We start from the raw sequence: 22889 nt of genomic DNA, 5'->3' as shown, positions 1-22889 counted from the left end.
AATTAGTCTCTCCTGTGAAGATGACAGGTTTCCCTGGTGGTTCAGAGGGTGAAGCATCTACCTGTAATGCGCGAGACCCAGGTTCGATCCCTGGGTCGGGAAGATCCTCTGGGGAAGGGACTGGCAACCCACTCCAGTATTCTTGCTTGTAGAATCCTATGGACAGAGGAGCCTGGCGGGCTACAGTCCATGGGGTTGCAGAGTCGGACAAGACTGAGTGACTAAAACACACACATACACATGAAGCTGGTGGGGATTTGAAGACTCTGAGAAACCTTAGAAATTCCACCTAGAGTGTGTGGCATAGTAAAAAAGGCAACTGGAAACAAAAGGGAACCACAAAAGAAAGTTTGCCCTGAGCATTTTACTGAGGAAATGGGCCTGAAAAAGAGAAGTCTATTTACACAAATAAATAAGGCTTCAATTTTTAATATACACCTGTGGGAATATTCCACATCCAGAAACACAGCAAAGCATGCAGTTAGGTCATAGAAACCAAGTTGCCTGAGAACAAGTGCTTTGTAATTCGAGCAGTGTTGTTCAGACTAGGTGCCTTCGACCCTGGACAGGGGGAGAAAATGGTTACAACACCGAAAGAGAAGCTGGGGAGGAAGGGACTTCGGCTTCCTGGGGTCGGGCTGAGGCTCCAGGCTCACGTTTTCTTTTTATAATTTTATTGATTTATTCATTTTTGGCTGTGCTGAGTCTTCACTGCTGTGTGGGTTTTTCTCTAGTTGTGGTGCATGAGCTTCTTCTTGCAGTGGCTTCTCGTTGCAGAGCATGATAAGGCACATGGACTCCAGTAGTTGCCGCTCCCAGATTCTAGAGCACAGGCTCAGTCACTGTGGCCCACGGGCTTAGTTGCTCCACAGCAGGTGGGATCTACCCAGATCAGAGATTGAACCCACGTCTCCTGCATTGGCAGGCAGATTCTTTACCACTGAGCCACCAGGGAAGCCCTGAGCTCACATTTTGATATCTGAAAAGCCTTCATAAAATGAAGCGCTTATTGGATTTCTTGTCTCCCTGATTAGCCAGTGAAGACTCAGTATATTTACCTTCTTTCTCTGCCTTTTCATCTTTCATTAAAATCATGTGTGAATAGACGTCTTTAAAGCTCTGTAAAGTACACCATCAGAAAATCCTCTAGAAAGAGATTGGATCTGTATTTCTTGTACAGAATTGAAATGCCTTAAAGGAGGTGATTACCCTGAAGACCTTCCACATCCCCTCCCTGGCCGGATCCATCGTCATCTTGTTTTGACTCAGTGGGAATAGAAGTACAGTTTGGGCCACAACATGCAGCCACCCCTACCACCAGCCCTCCTAGGCCTGTGTGTAGCCTGCATCACTGGAACCCCATTGTGGTCTTCAGTTAGGAAAGCAAGGATTCTTGATTCATTGTACCGTTGAGGTTTTCTGTGTCTGCTGCCACCATTCTCCTGAAGCCTCTTTTGGTAAAATCAGCAACAGATTTTTCAATTTTCCCAAGCTGGGGCTTTCAGCCAGGAAACCCAATAAAAGTAGCAACCACTCCTATGTGTGCCTGCCACTCTGCTGGGCACAAATTTGTAGGCCTTTTTAGTCCTCTTGACATCGGGCACTGCTCCCACACTCTAAGGAATCTTCTCTTGACTTCATGATCCCACCATCAGGCTTCTTCCAACTTTGTTTTAGGTTCCTTCATTGACTCTACTTTCTTCCCCATTTCTTCATCAACACTTAATTTCTTAAGTACTTAATTAATACTTCTTAAGTACTAACCATCCCCTGCAGGGTAATTCTTAGCCCTCCTCTAGTTCACTCTGAGACACTTTGTCTGCTCCTGTTTCCTCGGTCACCCCCTCTCTGTGTTTGGATTTCCAGATCTAATTCTTATTTCCAGTTTCCTACTGGACATCTCTGCCAGATTATCGAGGTGATAATCGGATTCAGAAAGGTTTCTTGCAAAAGCGCAGTCTGCTCTAGTGGTCCTTATCTCAGCTAATGGTGTCTTAGACCTCAGCATCCTACCACTCACCATGTGGACCAGTCAGAAGATCCTCTTAATTCTTCCTCATCAGAATGGCAGCTCCCCTTCCATTCTCCACAGCATCTACATCAACTTGGGGGCTCAGGACTCTAGTTTGAATTTATCCATTCCTGCCTCCCCACGTTCAGGCTCTAGCTGTTTCAGTCCATACAACCCACTGTAGCTATCTTTCTGCAACACAGACCTGATCAAGTCACTCCCTGCTTGAAAGCATCCAATGGATCCTAGGTTGGCAGAGTAAGTTACAACCATCCAAACCTACTATACCATCCTAATCTCCCACCAGTTATCCAAACCCACCATATTATTTCTCATTTCCAGATGTGTGCATGTGTATGTTGATTCTGCTGCTAAAACGGCCTCTTTAGTCCTCTTCTGCCACCTGGAGAATACTATCCATCCTTGAACAGCCAGGTCAGTCACCTGGCTCAGGACGCAGCTGGTTGAATGAATGAAGACTTGCCCACTCCCTCATGCAGAGTGAGGCTTTTCCTGCCCAGCACTCTGGAAGTACTCTGTTCACATCTCTGTCACATTTGTCAACATCTGTGTTGTAGCTGCTCTCGAGCCAGGAACGGTGATATGTCTCTCCCTGTCCATGGCAGACGTTGTTCCCAACCCTCCTTACTGCAGAGCCCAGATGCAGCTCAGAATCCATCTCAGCGTAGCACTAGACAGACGCATTCAGCAGACTGAAGTCTGCACACACTCTGAGGTCTCTGTGACATCCCCCAGAGGAGACTGCATTTCTCCAGCTTGTGGGCCACTTAATATCCACTCAGTTGCAGAATGAATAACAGATAGCTTTTCTTTTTCCTTTGGGGTGGGGTTTCTTAACACTACATAACATGGTGGTATTTTGACCTTATGTTAGGGGAACGCGTATGTGTTAGTTGCTCAGTTGTGTCTGACTCTTTGCGACCCTACGGACTGTAGCCCACCAGGCTTCTCTGTCCCCAAAATTCTCCAGGCAAGAATACTGGAGTGGGTTGCCATTTCCTTCTCCATATGTTAGGTGCATGTTAATACTGTTTCGTGTCACAGATAGCTGTCCACGAGAGTGTATTCGCAAGAGATGGGCGAGGTGATTTGTCGGAACCCATTGTTTCTCTTTGCAAAGAATTCTTCACACGTATGCACACATTCAGTCCTTTCACACACACATATTCAGTCCACCAGAGTGCTGCCTGTTCCCGCCACGGCCTCTCTCTACAGAATTCAGCCCACCGTTTTACCTTCCAGTCAGCATGCTGCATGTAATTTCTTCTAGCCTTCAATTTATCTTGTACGTTTCTAAGAGCTGGTTGGATAAAGTATTCAGAAATAAAAGTATCTAACCTTACATTCCAATTTCATATCTCTTTTTGGAAATCACAAAAGAAAACTGGTGAGTCTGGGTAATTTTGAAACTAGTTAAAAAAACACTTCACAGGCACTGCTTTTTTTCTGTACTGTATGAAACACTTAATACTACATAGTAATACTGTCAGTGATCGATTTCCTTTATCTCTGATGTAGATATAGTAGCTCTCAAAAAGGTGTGTCAAAACAACCAGGGAAATGTGAAACACCTTTTCCATGGCTCAAGCGAGAGATGAAATGTAATTATCATTATGGAGTTCAATAAGTTGTATTCAAACTGTCAGACCTTCTTTCATTCTGGTCACATTTCAGAGTTTATAAATCGAAAATGGGTAATATAAATGAAGAAATCAAGAATGTTCATATTTTCCCTCAATTCCCTTAATGTACATAAGACAGCTGGTCCTGGAAGCTCAAAGCAGAAGGCTCGTGCGTGTCAGTCATAATAAGACTGTGCAATGCAGTAAACAGAACGATGAGAAAACAGTTAAAGCGAAGGAGAGACAGGGTCTGGAAAAGCCTGCAGCAGTTTCTGGAAAACAACAGTTGCACTGCATCAGCATGGATCTATCGAACCTGTTCTCTTTACTGTCTTAATGAGCCTGTGCTGTTGGTGAAATACTGAAATCGTTTCCTCTCACTTCTTTATGTATTTTCTCTCCCATTATGTTCTCACCTGTCTTGTCTGGAAAATCCATCAGGCTAACTGTCAGGTAGGTTCTTCTTGATGTTTAATGTGATTATTAGGAGTGTCCACAGCAGGAAATGAAGTAAACAGACTGCGGGTGACCTGTGATGAATGATAAAACTAACCAGAAAAGGCAAATGCTAAATTATAGAGAAACTTTTTGCAGATGCATGAAACTGTAGAAGCTGCTAACCCTAAGCACATTCAGCCATTGTGAACATCTATCATTAAGAACTTTAGCCTAAGGGATTAACCTCACCTCTAAATGATGAAGTAGGTGACCTGGACTGTCCGGTTTTACCATGGCTCAAAATACAGCCTGCTCCCAGAGGGACAGAACGTCATAGGGTGGTAATATAGCCTATGTGGCCACAAGCAGTTCTGCTGCAAATAGGCTCCCAGCTTTTACAGATTTGGCCAGGTGCAAGAAAAATTCACAATGATGTATTCTAAATCCCTATTTTAAGTATGTATTCAGACATGCCTTGTACCTTGAAGAAAGAGACTGGGAAGAAGCAGGGAGAGGTGGCATGTATTTTGTTCATGCTAAACTCACCCTTGGAGTTCCATCTCACATGGTAACTCTCTGCAAAAGAATGTCGCTTGAAGTTGCAGTAGGGGACGGAGCTGTTTGTTTCTCCTCTTGGTGTCACAGAAAGGCAGTATTCCTTCACCCACATGAAGCAGCAGAAAAGCTCTATTTAGATCCTCAAGTGCAAGACAGATACTTCATAAACTTAAACCAGAGCTAAGCCCAGGAGAAGAGAGACATATATTTAAATTAGAGTATGTTGGGTGTGTGTGTGTGTGTGTGTGTGTGTTGTTGTTTTTAACTTGAGCTTATTTTTATCTTTCAAGAAAAAAAATTATGTGCTACAGTTGCCATGCAACACAAACTGCTCTAACAGCTTTCTAATTTTAATTTCAGAAGTCTACAGAGCAAATGAAGAAGGTCCCTACTATCATCCTTTCAGTCTCATATAAAGGAGTCAAATTTATTGATGCAACAAATAAGGTGGGTATCATACCTCTACAGTCCTGAGTAAATGATCTAAAATCCTTTGCTTCCCATCATACTTAACATCCCCATTTTATTTAACTTTTCTTAATGTTTTGGCCACATTGTGCAGAATGTGGGATCTTAGTTCCCCAAGCAGGGATCAAACCTGAGTGTAAGTCTTAACCACTGGAGTCTTAATCACTGGACCACCAGGGGAGTCCCATCATCCCCCATTTTAGTCACTCCCCAAACCCCACCATCATGCTGCCTAAACACAGTTGTAGATACACACACACACAGAGGGGCACCTTGCATTTGGAGGCTTGATCCAGGATTTTACACATATTTTACATTCACCTTTCCAAGGTACCTTCCCTCATAGACTGTGCTGTTCAGGATCTGACAATATCCCTTTGGGTCCAGGGAACATTAAAACAGGAAAATTCACATCTAGAATGAAAACGCATCAGTGTTCATTCCTCCGTCAGAGGAAGTGTCACTAAGCAACAGACTAGGTGTTTGTCTTTCCATTTCTCCAGAGATAGGACTGTCCTTTCTTTTGATGTATGTAATGAATACCTGACACACGGAACACATGCTCTGGCTTTTACATCATATAATTGCATTTCGTTCTCAACTGTTGAGATGGAAGAGAGGGTTTCAACTGTGTTGTTTCTTTAAGAGGCACCATCCGAAAAGCTCAGGCCATACTGTGACTATGCTATGACCCTGCACTCACTGGGAGAACAGTTCATGGGCTCCAAGGTCAAGTGTTGACAAATGGGTTGCATTTTACTTCAAAAGTGTCCTTTCTTGGCAAAGATGATGGAGTGCAGGTACTAAACTGGAAAACGTGGGTGTGACCACTCTCACCCTCCATAAACTCAAACCTGACTGGCTCTTCCTCCCAAACCCCCAAATGTCCCTGCATTTTAGTCTTACACCTACCCAGTCCTCCCAGTTGGACCCACTCCATTCTGGGGAAAGGAAGCAGAAGTCATGAATCAGATGAATTTAAATGATGGAAATTTATGACCAGGGCACCTGGATTTAGATTCAGGGAAACATCCTGTGGCCAATGACTCTTGACTGTAATAAGCCTAACCATCTGAATCTCCAGATTCAATGGCTTTCACGCATTGAAAGTCTTCCCAGTTTGTTTTCTTTAATGAAGAAGACTGATGTGTCAGTGGTCAGATAAGCCCAAGCTCCACAAATCTACTGAGGAAAACAACCTCTCAGTTTTAGAAGCAGTTCTGAAACCCAGGCAGAAAGCTGATAACTCAGACTGCTCAAGCTAGTCAGTGATGTCCAGAGCACACTCAGAATCAGATGCCTTATATGGACGATGGTGTCAACCTGGTAATATGTCATTGACAGTTACCATTCAGTTCAGTTCAGTCACTCAGTCGTGTCCAACTCTTTGTGACCCCATGAACCGCAGCACGCCAGGCCTCCCTGTCCATCACCAACTCCCGGAGTCCACCTAAACCCATGTCCATTGATGCCATCCAACCATCTCATCTTCTGTCGTCCCCTTCTTCTCCTGCCCTCAATCTTTCCCAGCATCAGGGTCTTTTCCAATGAGTCAGCTCAGTTACCATTACCAGATTATAAATGTGGGGAGCGTGATCAGAAAAATCCCAATTGATTTGCTTTTTCATTTCTTAGAAGCAGTTTCAGTTGCTTCCTTTAGCCCTAGATTATAGTCAGTTGGTTTTTAAAGTTTCAAAACTTTATGGAATTCTTAAGATACCATTGCTTTCACTGTATCTAAACTTCAAGAAAGTCTCTGGCATTGGTTTGTTTGTTTGTTTGTTTTTAACCCGGAGCAGTTGCCTCTACCCCATTTGCACTTGAAAATCATGAATAGCAGTATATTTTCAGCATATGAGTTTAACACTCTCTTAGATTAACAATCTTATTAGCAGGCTTGGATTCTGACATTTTCTAAACAAGTTGTATTTGCCCTGAGAAGTTTCCAGAGTCTTAAGACTGTCGGCCCATGAAGCTGGTGGCATGACTGGGTGCATCTGTAATAAGAGCATCCTCTCTAATGCTCTGTCCACCATCAGAGGAAGGAGAGAACACTGTTGGCTCTGTGGCCTTTACCTTATGGAGACATTAGTGGCCTTAGATCTTGATTTCCTAGACTTTGAGAAGATGCTTCTGCTTTAGTCACCCGTACTTAGATGAGTTACTCATATAGCTTTCCTCACTAAGGACTACCTGGACATCTAAGCACTGAAAGATATGCCAAAGATAATTGCATGAATAAAGACACTAGATGAAGAAAGCCCGTGTCTTTCAAGTCCTCACAGTGTGGTCCTTAGCCTGTTCTCAAAATTCAGAGCAAAGGCAGATACATATGTTGGTGGAAGGTGGAGCCAACCTTTCTATGACCTTTAAAATAATATGTTACATTCCAATTTCATATCTTTTTTTGGCAATCACAAAAGAAAACTGGTGAGTCTGGGTAATATTAAAACTTGTTAAAAAGCACTTGCCTGGCTTTTTCAGGAATCTGGGGACATTGACTTCAACACTGGTGGCTACACAGAGTCCCCATCCCAGTATCCTAGGGTGTAGCTAATCTGCTTCAGTCTGATGGTGGATGGTGGGTGACTCAGGGCCATGGCCTAGGAGTTAGTGTGTAAGAAGCCAAAGCAGAGAGCTTGAGTTAAAAGGTAGATGAGAGAAACAGTGAAGAGCTGCACTGGTAAAGTTTGTCTGAGGAAAGCTGAGAAACACTGCCAGCCAGGACTGAAGGCCTGGTTTCAGGGGGTACGGAGGAGCCAGTGCTGAAGGGTCATGCTCGGGTCATGGTGTGAAGGGAACTGTGCTCATCAGCAGTGTCTGCAGGGCATCATGTGTGCCACTTGGTCCTGTGCAAAGTCAAGCCTCTGGTTAATGCCCACAGCAGGGAAGGAGCAGGCTGATGCACTCCAGGTCCTGCTTCCGGTTTGCACCAGAGGTTCCTCCCCTGGGAAGCATTGTCGACAGGGAGCCACTCTGACTTCAAGTGAAGAACTTGTGATTTGTAGACATCTGGGAAGACCTCACAATTTGAGGTGCTGTGACCACTAAGCCTGTACTGAGACACAAGCAGAAGTCACAGCTTATTGTTTATGTTTGATGTTTCATTGTACTTAATTCTTAAACTGTCCCCTCCTGACCGCCACATCTCTGTAACCCCGCCCTGGTCACACAGAGTGGGTTTTTGGACTGCTCTGGACACGTAGAGTAACCAAAGGCCTCAGACCCTTTCCCAAGTGACTGCCCTGCAGTGACACAGCCAGCTGGTCACTGAGAAGGACTAAAACTTGACTTTCCCATTCCCTAACCTAATGCTTTTTTCTGTACTCCAGTAGCTCCTTCTACCAATTCGTTTGAAGTGCAATGGATGCTTAATTTACACTTCCATTCCTATTTGCTTGCATTTGACTAGGTAAAAGGTGAACCTTCCAGCAAAGCACTTCTTTCCTTTTACTCTCATGAAGAAGTAGCTGTGGCTGAGTCCATGGAGAAGGTTAGGTGCCTGGTTATCAACTCATGAGTTTATTACCTACCAACATAGGAAACAAATTGAATAACTCTATTTGAAAAGGAAGAAGCGAAAATGAACTAAAAATGGTACTTGGAATAGATTTATACTAAAATGTTACAGATAAATCACACCAGCTTTCTGGTGCTCCCTAGCCCAGAGTGGCTCTAAGCGTGGCTTTCCACCAAGAAGACTACAACTGCTTAGTTCCAAACCTGTCTTCAGATTAGCAGGGCCTTCTAAGAGATGACACAGCCCCCACATGCAGCACTTGACCAAGATTGGGTTGCATTTTGCCCTCCTGCTCTGACCCCTCCTCAGTCTTCTGATCCAGCTAAATTAGGAATGACTCAGTGCCTGGGTTTGTTTGTTTTGAATGTCAGCCTCAGGCGGGGCTTATGCTATTTTTTTAGGCACAGATTAATTTAGGACTTTTGCCTAAACAAGTTGTTTATAGCACATGCAGCCTCCATTCCATCCACAGCTGTGGCATAGTCTGTAGTCCAGGACTATTCCTTAGTCTCAGAATCATCATACACATGGAGACCTGGCCTTGCCAGTCTACAAAGGTGATGCAGAGTGACGGCAGCATTGAACTCAGTGTTACCACACGTAGATTTATGTGCCTGACACACAGTGAGGCTAAACCCTCCGAATGTCAGAGTTTGAAGCAGAGAAAGGTTTATTGCAGGGCCAGGCAAGGAGAATGGGTGGTTCGTGCCCATAAACCCCAAACTCCCTGGAGGGTTTCAGCAAAGCATTTTTTTTTTAAACCAAAGAACCACCACACCTTTATTTAGTTTTTTAGCAGAGCATTTTTAAAGGCCACGTGAGGTAATGGTGTCCCCAGGTATGTGATCACATTGTGCATAGTTCTCTTGACTGGTTGATGGTGATCAACCTTTAGGTGCCAGATGGCCTGGCGGCTACATGCTCTTGATCATCAAGTAGTTCATTTCTTCCCAGGTGCTAGTGAAAAAGAACTTGCCTGCTGATGCAGGAGACACAAGAGACGTGGGTTCGATCCCTAGGTCAAAAAGATCCCCTGGAGAAAGGCATGGCAACCCACTCCAGTATTCTTCCCTGAAGAATCCCATGGACAAAGGACCCCAGTCCATGGGGTTGCACAGAGTCCAACATGACTGAAGTAACTAAGCATCCACGCATGGTGGTAGTTTTTTAGCATCTGAAAAACTCAGGCATGAGATACTGTTATCTGGGTACTTCTGAGACGATGTGGGAGTGGGGTCTGTCCTGAAAAGGCCTCACTCGGTCACATGAGTAGTGAGTCCTGCTCAGTTACATCAGTAGTGAGATCCCAGGTCCTGTCCACATTCCAGAACCACCAACCTATCAGGAAGTTCTATTCAAGATACCTCCCTACCCAGTCCATCAGTATGAATTCATTTATAAGCATATTTTTCAATTGCCAATTAGGATGATTAAATGCCAATAACATGAGCTATTAACTGATTATAGAACATTTTTATTAGCCTGCCTTTCCTCTGGTTTAGACCATGAGAACAGAGGAATAAAAGTTTCAGCAGTAGATGAAGAGGCTGATTTTGGAACATGGAGCAGCATGGAGGAGGGCAGGGCCTCAGAGTTAAGAGACAGTCCTGGGCTCCTGGGGATGAGAGAAGTGATGGAGTGGAGGGCGGGGATGGTTGTGGGGATGGGTTTCAGAAAATTGAGAGGGAAAGTCAAGAAAGAGGAAAAGTGTCTTAGTCCTGTAATAAATTACCATAGATGGGGGTGCTTAAACCACAAATATTTATTTCTCACAGTTTCAGAGGCTGGAAAGTCCAAAATTAACTCAGCAACAGATTCAGTATCTGATGAAAGCATCCATTTGCTGCTTCATAAACAGCCATCTTCCTGCTGTGTCCTTATGGCAGAGAGGGCCAGTTGGCTCTCTCAACTGTTGTGTTTTTTTTGCAATTTTTTTTAAAGCAAACTTAGTTATTATTTTTATTAAATGTTTTATTTTGTATTGGAGTATAGCTGATGAACAGTGTTGTGATAGTTTCAGATGGACAGCAAAGGGACTCAGCCATACATACACATGTATCCATTCTCCCCCAAACTCCTCTCCCATCCAGGCTGCCACATAACATTGAGCAGAGTTCCCTAGAGAATGAACTTATGATTTCTGGGGGGAAAGATGGGGAGAAGGATAGTTAGAAAGTTTGGGATGAACAGGTACACACTGCTGTTTTAAAAATGGATAACCAAGGACCTACTGGCTCCTGTCTTGTAAAAGCACTAATCACGAGAGCTCCACCGTCTTCACCTAATCATATCCCAGAGGCCCACCTCTAAGCACCATCACACTGGGAGCTAGGATTTCAAGATACAAACTTGGGGAGGACAGACACATGAAGCTCGTAATTAAGACAGAGCTCCAGAGGTAAAGCTTGATCTACTTTACAGGTTTTCCCTGGGCCACAGGGCCGTCATACACCACTGAAAATCAAGAGTGACATCTTATGAACTGGCAAGATTCAGAGTATTCAGTGCGATAAAAGTCACAGGGCACTTTTCACTGTAACACCTTCCTGAGAAGCTAATCTACCTTTTTTTGTTGTTGTTCAGTCATGTCTGACTCTTTGCGACCCCATCAACTGCAGCACGCCAGGCTTCCTTGTCCTTCACTATCTCTCGGAGTTTGCTCAAACTCATGTCCATTGAGTTGATGATTCCATCCAACCATCTCATCCCCTGTGGCCCTCTTCTTATTTTGCCCTCAGTCTTTCCCAGCATCAAGATATTTTCCAGTGAGTCAGCTCTTCGCATCAGGTAGCCAAAGTATTGGAGCTTCAGCATCAGTCCTTCCAATGAATCTACCTTAATGCTAGTTAAAAATCTCAAGAACACAACATACCAGTTTAGTTAAAAGTTGGAGCCAATGCTGTTTCCAATAATAGTGGATCCTGGGTGATGAGACCACATCCACACAGACTTGCTGAAACAACTTGCAGCCCCAATTAAAATGACAGTGGAAACAAATCAAATGACGGTGGCAGCCTAGTGCACCTGCTAACACTGTGCCTATAAAGATCACGCAGCTCTTATTAATTTTAAAGTTAAGATTTCACAAGCTCCTAATTTAGTTTTCTTCTTGAAGAAATGCTGTCTGGATGTCAGAAGAGGATCGGGACCTTCTATCTTGAAATTCTATCCTGCAAGAGGATGTTACTTGTTTATGGGATTCTGACTCCAATTTGAGTTATTTTTGACAGTGCTACATGTAGTATCAACATCAGGCACCACTGTGAAGAACGTCTTAATTTAATTTTCTTTCATGTGTTAATTCTGTAATTGCCTCCTAACCACACAGCTCAGCAGAGTGAGGGGCGTGAAAAACTTGCTCAGGGTGCTGTCAGGGAAGGGCATTTTGTAAGCATTTTTAGACATTGATGGGTGTACCCGGAGCATTATATGTGCTTGGGTTATTTAAGACTGTGCAATTACAAAGTAATTAGGGTAATCATTAAAGGTTTTAGATCTATGACAACTGCAGAAATCATAAATGAGATATTATGAGATTATAAATGGGATATTATGAGACTAAGAAATGACTGCATGATTATGTGAAATATTTTCCTTCTTAAATTCATCAATATATCAAAAGAAGTATCTGGCAGGGTTTGCAGCCCAGTTGTTTCTCCTTGATGATTTTGTGCTTCAGGGTAATGGTACTTAAACCTTTCCTCAGGTACTTCCCATTATTCTTAAAGGCTGGTTGGGATGAGGAGGCTGGCAAGGAGAGGCCATGAGAAAATGCTAGTGAGAAGAAAAATGAAATGGTGTTGAATCAGTGAGAGAGGTTGGGGGTGAGAGGCATTGCATTGTATTTGAGAAAGCCTGAGCTCTGCGGTCCGAAAACCCCAGATTGTGGGCTCAGCTCTGCCACCTGCCCTGAGTTAAGGCACTTACACTGTCTGAGGACCAGTTTCCACCTATGAGCTGCTGAGGCTAACCTCCAGCGCCCACTCGTAATTACAACATGGCTGGAATAGCTAGCAAAGCGTCGTCATCCACAGGGCCCTGCATCAAGCCTGCGATGTGGTGTTTCCCTCCTCCCACCCCTGCGCCCTAGTCTCTGCACAGTTGTCGAGAGAGTGCTTTGACTTGCCCTCCCCAACCTGCCTCGGCTCTGGGGAGCTCTGGCAGGCACAGGACAGCAGTAAGGGATGGTGAGGGCTCAGTCTCCTGGGAAAGCAGAACAACAGGGCAGGGAATCTTTTCCAGGAAGAGTTGGCAGGAGGCAACGCTGACTCTCCCAGTGTACGTGGGGGTAGAAATAGTAAAATCCTTAATAATTATTATTTTTTTAAAAGTGTCTACACAGCGCCAGGCCCACTGCTCCGGGTTCAGACTATTTTAGGTTGTTTTTCATTAAATGAAAATATTCCTTCCAGACCTGGTGTACCTTTGCCCACAGATAGTGGGTCATTTTGAATGTTGCTGGTCTAGAACATTCTAGGAAAAGGTACATCAGCCGCTTCCCAGGTCATTTGCCGTGGTTCTAAAATAGGCTGGTTTGCAGAGGAAAACAATGGTCATTTATGTCATTTCTTCCAGAACATAATTGCTGAGCATGAGATTCGTAATATTTCCTGTGCTGCCCAGGACCCGGAAGACCTCTCGACATTCGCTTATATCACTAAGGATTTGAAGTCCAATCACCACTACTGTCATGTGTTTACTGCCTTTGATGTGGTGAGTAACTATCCTCTTTAGACTGACTAAATATTTCTGTGAATGTACCTGGAATTTATTGGAAGCAATTTAGATGCTTGGTTTGTTTGAGTTTTGGGTTTTTTTTTAACTATACTGGGTCTCTGTTGCTACAGGCAGGCTTTCTCAAGTTGTGGCAGGCAGGGGGCTGCCCTCTGTTGAGCTTCTTATTGCAGTGGCTTCTCTTGCTGTGGAACATGGGCTTTAGGTGTAGTCTTCAGTAGTTGTGGTACATAACACAGACCTGGTTACTCCTCAACATGTGGGATCTTCCTGGCTCAGAGATCAAACCTGTGTCCCCTGCACTCGCACGCAGATTCTTAACAACTGGACCACCAGGAAGTCCAAAGGCTTGGTTTTTGTCTGTTTGTTGTTTTACCAAATATTAAGGTATTCATGGTATAAGATATTTTGCAGACTCAGCTTTTCTGAGCTTTTTCTATATTTTCACTCATCCATTAAATTTCAAACTCCACTTCTATTCAGTATCTGAACTGCCACTGATCAACTACTAACTTCACTTTTTAAATTTAATGAATTCCTTTCTTTCTCTGGTACCAAAATACAGTAAATGTATTTCAGCCTTTTTGTTCTTCCCTGTCTGTTGGTTTCTTGGGTAGCCATTTCTAAATAGTAGGACATAGTACTCTAGGTTTGTTTGGAAGAAAAGTAAATTTTAGTGCCTCATACAATACTCGGAGAAGGCAATGGCAAGCCACTCCAGTACTCTTGCCTAGAAAATCCCATGGACGGAGGAGCCTGGTAGGCTGCAGTCCCTGGGGTCGCTACAAGTCAGACATGACTGAGCGATTTCACTTTCACTTTTACACATTGGAGAAGGAAATGGCAACCCACTCCAGTATTCTTGCCTGGAGAATCCCAGGGACGGGGGAGCCTGGTGGGCTGCCATCTATGGGGTTGCACAGAGTTGGACACGACTGAAGTGACTTAGCAGCAGCAGCAGCAGCATACAATACTTACGGTTTTCTATATTGAATAGTAATTAAATTAGACATCTACAAATAACAATTGGGAACAGTGAGGTTTGGTCTATTTAAATATGACCCATATTCAGAAATTAGTCTTGTAATGATGTCCTTATGGTGTTATACCACCTATAATCCTGTTTGTCATTGTCTTAAAACTAACCCATATGCAATATTTGTTTTTCTCTTTCTGATTTATTTTGTATGACAGACTCTAGGTCCATTCACGTCACTACAAATGACCCAATTTCATTTCTCTTTATGGCTAACATTCCATTGTATACATATACCACATCTTCTTTATCCATTAATCTGTCAATAAACATATAGGTTGCTTCTATGTCCTGGCTATTGTAAATAGTGCTGCAGTGATCATTGAGTTACACGTGTCTTTTTGAATTATGGTTTTCTCAGGATATATGCCCAGGAGTGGGATTGCTAGGTCATATGGTAGTTCTAGAACCTCCAACCTGTTCTCCATAGTGGCTGTATCAATTTACATTCCCACCAACAGTGCAAGAGGGTTCCCTTTTTTTCCAATTTATTGTTTGTAGATTTCTTGAGAGTGGCCATTTTAATTGGTGTGGGATGATATGTCATTGTAGTTTTGATATGCATTTCTCTGATAATGAGTGATGTTGAGTGTATTTTCATTTGTTTGTTAGCTATCTTATGTCTTCTTTGGAGAAATGTCTCTTTATATCTTCTGCCTATTTTTTGATTGGGTTTGTATTTTTTTGATATTGAGCTGCATGAGCTGCTTGTATATTTTGGAGATTCTTTTTCAGTTGCTCCATTTGCAAATATTTTTTCCCATTCTGAGGGTTGTCTTTTCGTCTTGTTTTTGGTTTACTAAATATCATATGTTAATGCATATATATGGAATCGAGAAAATGGTACTGATGAAACCATTTGCAGGGCAGGAGTAGAGATGCAGACATACAGAATGGACATGTGGAAGTGGGGAAGAAGAGGGTGGGGAGACTTCGGGGAGAGTAGCATTGACCTATATACACTAGTATGTGTAAAACATATAGCTAGTGGGAACCTGCGGTATAAAGCACAGGGAGCTCAGCTCTATACTGTGTGATGACCCAAGAAGTGTGGGGCGGGGGTGAAGGAGGGGATATATATATATGCATATAGTAAATTCACTTTGTTGTACAACAGAAAATAACACAACCTTGTGAAGCAATTATACCCCAATTTTTAAAAAAGAATACAAAAAATAAAAATAAATTAAAAAAAAAACTAGCCCATGTATTACAAACTTGGGAAATGAAAGCAACTTTAGAAAATATAAAGTATTCCTTTTTGTACCTTTAAGATGGTACAAATTGTGTGAGGATAACTCTAATGTAGTACATTGGGCATTCTGCATTTGAAACAGAAGAGAGAGACAACCATGAAATAATCCGCAATCAGAAGAATTCTAATATGTCACTCTAATTTGACAGTTCTGCTCTGCTCAAGTTTTAAAATACACATGTTTAAAGAATTACACAGTATTTGCAGTGGAATATATTCTTGGGAGGCCAGCCCACAGTGTGGTGTCATGGTTAAGACTACTTGAAGCAATCTTTTTCAGTTCTGACAAACTCCCATGGACCAAGGATCACCAAAACCCCGAATTTACCCTGTTCTAAGGTGCTGGAAAAGACTCTTGAGAGTCCCTTGGACTGCAAGGAGATCCAACCAGTCCATTCTAAAGGAGATCAATCCTGGGTGTTCATTGGAAGGACTGATGCTAAAGCTGAAACTCCAATACTTCGGCCACCTCATGCGACGAGCTGACTCACTGGAAAAGAGTCTGATGCTAGGAGGGATTGGGGGTGGGAGGAGACGGGGACGACAGAGAATGAGATGGCTGGATGGCATCACCGACTCGATGGACATGAGTTTGAGTGATCTCCGGGAGTTGGTGATGGACAGGGAGGCCTGGCGTGCTGTGATTCATGGGGTCACAAAGAGTTGGACATGACTGAGCGACAACTGAACTGAACTGAAGGGAAGTTACGGAGAAGGCAATGGCACCCCACTCCAGTACTCTTGCCTGGAAAATCCCATGGATGGAGAAGCCAGGTAGGCTACAGTCCATGGGGTTGCTAAGAGTCGGACACGACTGAGCGACTTAAGAGTCGGACACGACTGAGCGACTTTCACTTTTCACTTTCATGAATTGGAGAAGGAAATGGCAACCCACTCCAGTGTTCTTGCCTGGAGAATCCCAGGGACAGTGGAGCCTGGTGGCTGCCGTTTATGGGGTCGCACAGAGTCAGACACGACTGAAGTGACTCAGCAGCAGCAGCAAGGGAAGTTAGGCTCATGACCAGAGCATTGTATTACCAGGCTGCATGTAGCCCATCCCTTGCAAATTTTGAAGACTGAAAACAGGAAAGAATGCTCATGTGCCTTTAAATTGTTTTTCTATTTTAGGAGGCATGAGGAGAATAATATACAGGTGGTCTGTGTTAACAGTTAAGGACAGCAAAGCCAAGCCCTTACAGTATCCCTGGATGTGTTTGTTCCCATGGGATCAACATTGTTGATTAAAGCCATGTCAGCATTAGGTTTCTGGTGCCTTTAGACCTAACTTGCCGTTCTTGTGAGATGCTGTTGTTTCTTTAAACAACAGAATTTATCTTTCTATCCCCATACCTTTTGGTTTGCATGATACACCCTTCTCTGGGAGAGTTACCTTGGTGTCATAGAAAGGACAAGCTGCTCAGAGTTCACATTCATTCCAACTCGCTGCCTGCTCCCTGATGTTAGATGAGGAGCCGGACTTGGAATCCCGATTTCCTTTGTCTACACAACAGGTGCAGGGATTTGTCCCTCACAGGTTTTCATTGGGACTGAAATGAAGGAACGTATGCACAGGCTCATAAACAATGTGTTATTATCAGCACCACCACCACCTCTGTCTCTCTCCTTCCCTTCTGACCTCACAATTCACTCTGGCCTTTTCCTGCTAAAAGACAGAAGGTAGATTTTTCAGAATTATATTTATGGTCCCACGTTTTCCCACTGCCCTTGCAAAAGAACCGAAAAAAAATAGAAGAATAAATAAACAGAAGCAGTAGAAAGAAAGCGTAGACTCTGTAGGCCTTCTGTTGGTCCATTGCTTCTATATAGTGTTTTCATTGAGTGTCAGCATTAATATTCCAGTATTGTCAGGATGAATTCCAGCCTTCCCTTGGGTATTGCAGTGTTTCTTTCTAAATTGGTTTTAGAGTAATATATAATTTGCCTCCATAAGAGTATCCAAAACAGTGTTCTCTATTCAAACTAAAAATGATACCCGTGGGCCATCTGGCCCCTTGAGTTTTTCAGCTGGTGTATATGTGACGCCAGAATTCTGAGGCGAAATATAAGGGAAAAATAGTCAACTGTCTGGTTTTAAGACCAACACAATGTCCCTGATACATTTTGAAAACATGTGGAGAATTGCCTCACCTTTTATCTCTTCATCCAGATGTTTGATTTAATGTAGACATTCACTAGCTTAGGAGTCTGGTATCAGCTCCAAAGGATTTTCATCTTACGCCATGAATCCACCATTTTAATCCTCTCTAGGTGAACAGTTTGTCTAACTTCAAAAATAGTCACAAAGGCCACCAGTCCTGACCTGGGCCTTTGAGCAATTTTGAGATGCACCAAGCTTTGTTTGCACTGAAAAAAAAAAAGCCTCTTTGAGCATGTATTTCATGTCTTTATGTAGGGCAATTCAATATTCAGTCCTTTCTTGGAAGCGTTAACATTCTTTTGATATGAATCAGTCCCCCAGGCTGCCCAAATGGCCAAAGAATACCTCCAGTATACATTTAGTCTTTCAGCTGATGTGTTTTGAGTATATTTTGCTTACTTTTTATTGGAGTATAATTCCTTTACAGTGTCGTGTTTCTGCTGTACAACAGCATGAATCAGCTATATGTGTATATATATCCCCTCCCTCTTAAAACTCCCTCCCACCCCATGCCCCTCCCACCATCTAGGTTACCATAGAGCCCCAAGTTGAGCTCCCTGCCACACAGCAGCTTCCCACTAGCTACACATGGTCGTGTACATGTCAATGCAAGTCTCTCAATTCATCCCACCCTCTTCTTCCCCCACCCCTCTGCCATGACATACATATTTTTAATTGCAGTTATTACTACTTTCACTTTGTAAGATCTTTTATGAGTCACAGGAAGTTTTTCTGAATATCTCCTATTATCAAGAAAATTCAGTGATAGCTGAACTTCCAGTTTACAGAGAGTTGAATTTGAAATTCAGAACATTTTTTGCATTGAAATCCTGTGGTCTTGGAAGGGAAGCTCAAGCCCCCCTACAAAAGCCAGCATGTGAATTTAACATAGTTCCTTTACTCTGAGACACTGCAGAGCCCTCAATAGGCTCAGACACCAGGAGCGGGCAGAGTGCCCTGTGTTTTCCAGGGTCATTTGGCCATGGGAGCCTCCTGCCAGGAGAGCTCCTCACAGGCCTGGCATTCTGTGGAACACACTTCAGAAAATGGTACGCCTTATCTTCTCCAATTAGGCTTGTTCTCATTCCTAAGAATCTATTCAGTTCAGTTCAGTCGCTCAGTCGTGACCGACTCTGTGCAACCCCATGAATCACAGCACACCAGGCCTCCCTGTCCATCACCAACTCCCGGAGTTCACTCAAACTCATGCCATCGAGTTAGGTTGGTAAAAAAGTAATTGCAGTTTTGGACCACAATTTTTAAATTTCATACCGTGAATTTTAAACCATTATAACTAGGCTCCAACACATCTTTATTAATCAAAATAGGAACCATTACAATCAACACATTTTTGCCAAAAAGAAATAAGCTTTTTTATTCCTGTAGCATGCTTCAGGATTCTACAAACTCTTGGAAAGCATTTTCTGCATCCTACTGCTTGTGGAAGCATTTTCCCTGCAAAAAATTGTCGAGCTGCTTGAGGATGTGGAGGTCGATTGGTGAGCAGTCAGGTGAATATGGCAAACGAGGCAAAACCTTGTAGCCCAGTTCATTCAACTTTTGAAGTGCTGGTTGTGCAACGTGTAATCAGGTAGTGTTACGGAGAGGACGACAGAATGGGCCCATTCTGTTGACCAGTGCTGGCCGAGGCATTGCAGTTTTCAGTGCATCTCACAATTTGCTGAGCATACTTCTCAGATACAATAGTTTCACCAGGATTCAGAAAGCTGTAGTGGATCAAGTGGGCAGCAGACAACCGGTGACCATGAGCTTTTCTTGGTGCAAGTTTGGCTTTGGAAAGTGCTTTGGAGCTTCTTCTCAGTCCAGTCACTGAGCTGGTCATTGCTGGTTGTCATATAAAATTCACTTATTGCATGTCACAATCCCATCGAGAAATGGTTCATTATTGTTGCATGGAATAAAAGAAGATAACACTTAAAAATAACAGTTTTTTTAATTTTTAGTCAGCTATGAGGCACCCACTTATTGAGCTTTTTCACCTTTCCAATTTGCTTCAAATGGCAAACAACCATAGAATGGTCAACGTTGAGTTCTTGGGCAACTTTTCATGCAGTTGTGAGAGGATCAGCTTCAGTGATCCTCTCAATTGGTCATTGTTAACTTCCGATGGTCAGCCACCATACTCCTCATCCTCAATGCTCTCGTTTCCTTTGCAAAACTTCTTGAATGACCACTGCACTCTACATTCATTAGCAGTTTCTGGGCCAGATGCATTGTTGATGTTTTGAGTTGTCTCTGCTGCTTTATGACCATTTTGAACTCAAAAAATCACTCAGCTTTGCTTTTTGTCTAACATCATTTCTGTAGTCTAAAAGAAATATAAATTAAACAGCAAGTAATATGTCATTAGCAAAAAATATAAATGAGAAATGTGCATTAAAATGATGTATAGCAGAACCACATTTATTTAAGAATGTGTTTCAATATCAAATGACAAAGTTCAACAGTTGTAAAACTGAAATTACTTTTGCCCCAACCTAATGCACTAAATTCAGCTTGTGATATTTTCAGTTTTAAATGACAGGTAGATGAAAATTAAAAAAGACTAGATCAGAAGTGGAATTAGTGTTCCCAAGAAAAGTCAGTGTGTATTATACCTCATTGGGCTTTCCTGGTGGCTGAGATGGTAAAGAATCTGCCTCCAATAGACCTGGGTTCGATCCCTGGGTTGAGAAGATCCCCTGGAGGAGAGCATGGCAACCCATTCCAGTATTCTTGCGTGGAGAATCCCCATGAACAGAGGAACCTGGTGGGCTACAGTCCATAGGGTCACAAAGAGTCAGACGCAACTGAACGACTAAGCACACAGCATACACTCCCATTATACCTACCAGCAAACCCAAGACCTACTCTGCATTCTCGACTCACTATGGTGGCATCTGATTCCTAGTCACCTCTCTAATGGGACATGCCTCATCCACTTCTGAACAAGAAGCTGCCCAAGCTCCACCTTCTAGGCAGTTGAAAACTTGGGGGAAGAGAATAGGCCTAAGTAGGAAAAACATGTGTGTTATGAGTCTAGGAGTGCAGTTTCCTGCAGTGCAGAAGACCCAGGTTCTAGCCTTGGTTTGGGAAGATCTTCTGGAGAAGGAAATGGACACTCCAGTATTCTTGCCTGGAGAATTCCATGGACCAGAGGAGCCTGGAGGGCTACAGTCCATGGGGTCACAAAGAGTCAGACACAACTGAGTGGCTAACACTTTCATGAGTCTAGGAGTTTTGAGGCTTAAAACAACAAATTCAGCTTTTTTCTCCTCCACTCTTCTTTTTGGAAGATTTATTTGTTTTTGGCTGTGCTGGTATTCACTGCAGCGCATGGGCTTCCTCTAGTTCCAGTGAGTAGGGGCTACTTTTCATTGTGGTGCCCTGGCTTCTCATTGCAGTGGCTTCTCTTGTTGCAGAGCACAGGCTCTAGGCACAGGGGCTTCAATAGTTGTGGTTCTCGGGCTCCAGAGCACTGGCTCAGTAGTTACGGCACACAGGCTTAGCTTCTCCTTGGAATACATAATCTTCCTGGACTGGGAATCAAACCCAAGTCTCCTGCATTGACAGGCGGATTCTTAACCAGTGGACCACCAGGGAAGCTCCCTCTCCTCCACCTTTATCTCCAGTGAGTGAAGGGGAAGTCCATGCTGTCGGGCTGACAAGAGGGAGAATGGGTTGTTTCAGGGGCCACTAGATCCCAAGGCTGCAGTGATCGTCCTTAAAAGCCACCAAAAGAAACAGATAGACTCAAGATCACTTGGAAACTATCCTCTTCTATATATTATTCACTCAGTCTAGACATCTAGGTCGTAGAATGGAGACAGGTAGGTCAGAAAGATTTTGATGCATTCTTTGTGAAACTGTCAGATTTATTTTAGAAATCTGGGAGGGATCTCATTCTATAGTTTTACAGTATGAAGTGTTTATTTTGTTTAAATAGCATTAAAAGCCATGACCACCACTAAACCGTAGCTAATTCTCACCTCTCTATAAAGAACATGTTTGTGGTCTTTGGGATTTTTAACTATGCTTATTTTTCTTTAACTTGCAACTCTCAAATTCTATAATCTTCAGTGTGTGAAGCTTAGACTAGTTCTGAAATATGTAGGGAACGTCAAAGTCTTGATGCCCGTGGGTGGTGTGTGGGGGAAACGAGGATCCCTCTTTCCTGTGCTTTCTTGGTTGAATGTGGGCCGTGAAAGGTTCCAAACTGGAAGAAGAGAGATGACAGAATGCAGGAAATTGTGGTCAGCAGGCTAGGGGACAGCATTTTATAGTCCTCTTCCATCACTAAGTATCAGCAAACTTAAGTGCAGGGGAAGAAGAGCGCCAGAGTCAACCACACTGATCAGTTTAATGAAAGTGAGATTCCTGAGCCCTTTCTTTTTCTCCAGTTTAATTGCGATACAATTGGCATATAACACCATATGAGTTTTAGGAATACAACATAAGGATTTGATACATGTGCTGCACAATAAGTTTAGTTAACATCTATCACCTCACATACTTACACACTGGCTTTTGTGTGTATGTGTGATAAGAACTTCAGGATCTGCTCTGTCAATAACTTTCAAAGATACCACAAGCTTGGTTTTCCAGATCACTGCAATGAATCAAATATCACAATAAAGAAAGTCACATGAATTTTTTTATTCCCCAGTGCATATAAAAATGATGTGTACAGTGTCCTGTAGCCTGTTAAGTGTGCAATAGCATCATGTCTAAAAAACAGTGTGTGTGCATGCTAAGTCGCTTCAGTCATATCCAACTCTTTGTGACCCCATGGACTGTAGCCCACCAGGCTCCTCTGCCCATGAGATTCTCCAGGCAGGAATACTGGAGTGGGATGTTATGTCCTTCTCCAGGGGATCTTCCCAACCCAGGGATTGAACCCATGTCTCTTAGATCTGCAGCTTTGGCAGGTGGGTTCTTTACCACTAGTGCCACCTCTGGTGCTAATTTAAAAATGCTTTATTGCTAAAATATGCTAACCATCATCTGAGCCTTCAGCATGTTGTAATCTTTTTTCAGTGGTAATAGCAAAGATCTGATCACAGTTCAG

At 43.1% G+C, this 22889-nt stretch overlaps 1 protein-coding gene across 13 annotated transcripts in view; it reads left to right on the top strand.

Annotated features, from left to right (window-relative positions):
• LOC129535755 (ankyrin repeat and sterile alpha motif domain-containing protein 1B) overlaps positions 1-22889 on the top strand; it is a 414902-nt gene that overhangs the window by 365541 nt on the left and 26472 nt on the right. For all 13 annotated transcript variants that reach the window (XM_088837143.1, XM_088837142.1, XM_088837141.1 and 10 more), the window contains 3 exons: positions 4096-4107; positions 5011-5097; positions 13214-13351. In XM_088837143.1, the coding sequence (XP_088693269.1) occupies positions 4096-4107; positions 5011-5097; positions 13214-13351 (237 nt within the window). The remainder of the gene's footprint in view (positions 1-4095; positions 4108-5010; positions 5098-13213; positions 13352-22889) is intronic.

This window comes from Moschus berezovskii, chromosome 6, assembly GCF_049115385.1.
Source record: "Moschus berezovskii isolate FMDL1 chromosome 6, NW_MosBer_1.0, whole genome shotgun sequence".
In the NCBI taxonomy this organism is placed as follows: Eukaryota; Metazoa; Chordata; class Mammalia; order Artiodactyla; family Moschidae; genus Moschus; species Moschus berezovskii.
The sequence above is the reverse complement of the archived record's forward strand: the minus strand, read 5'-3'. Positions and strand labels throughout refer to the sequence as shown.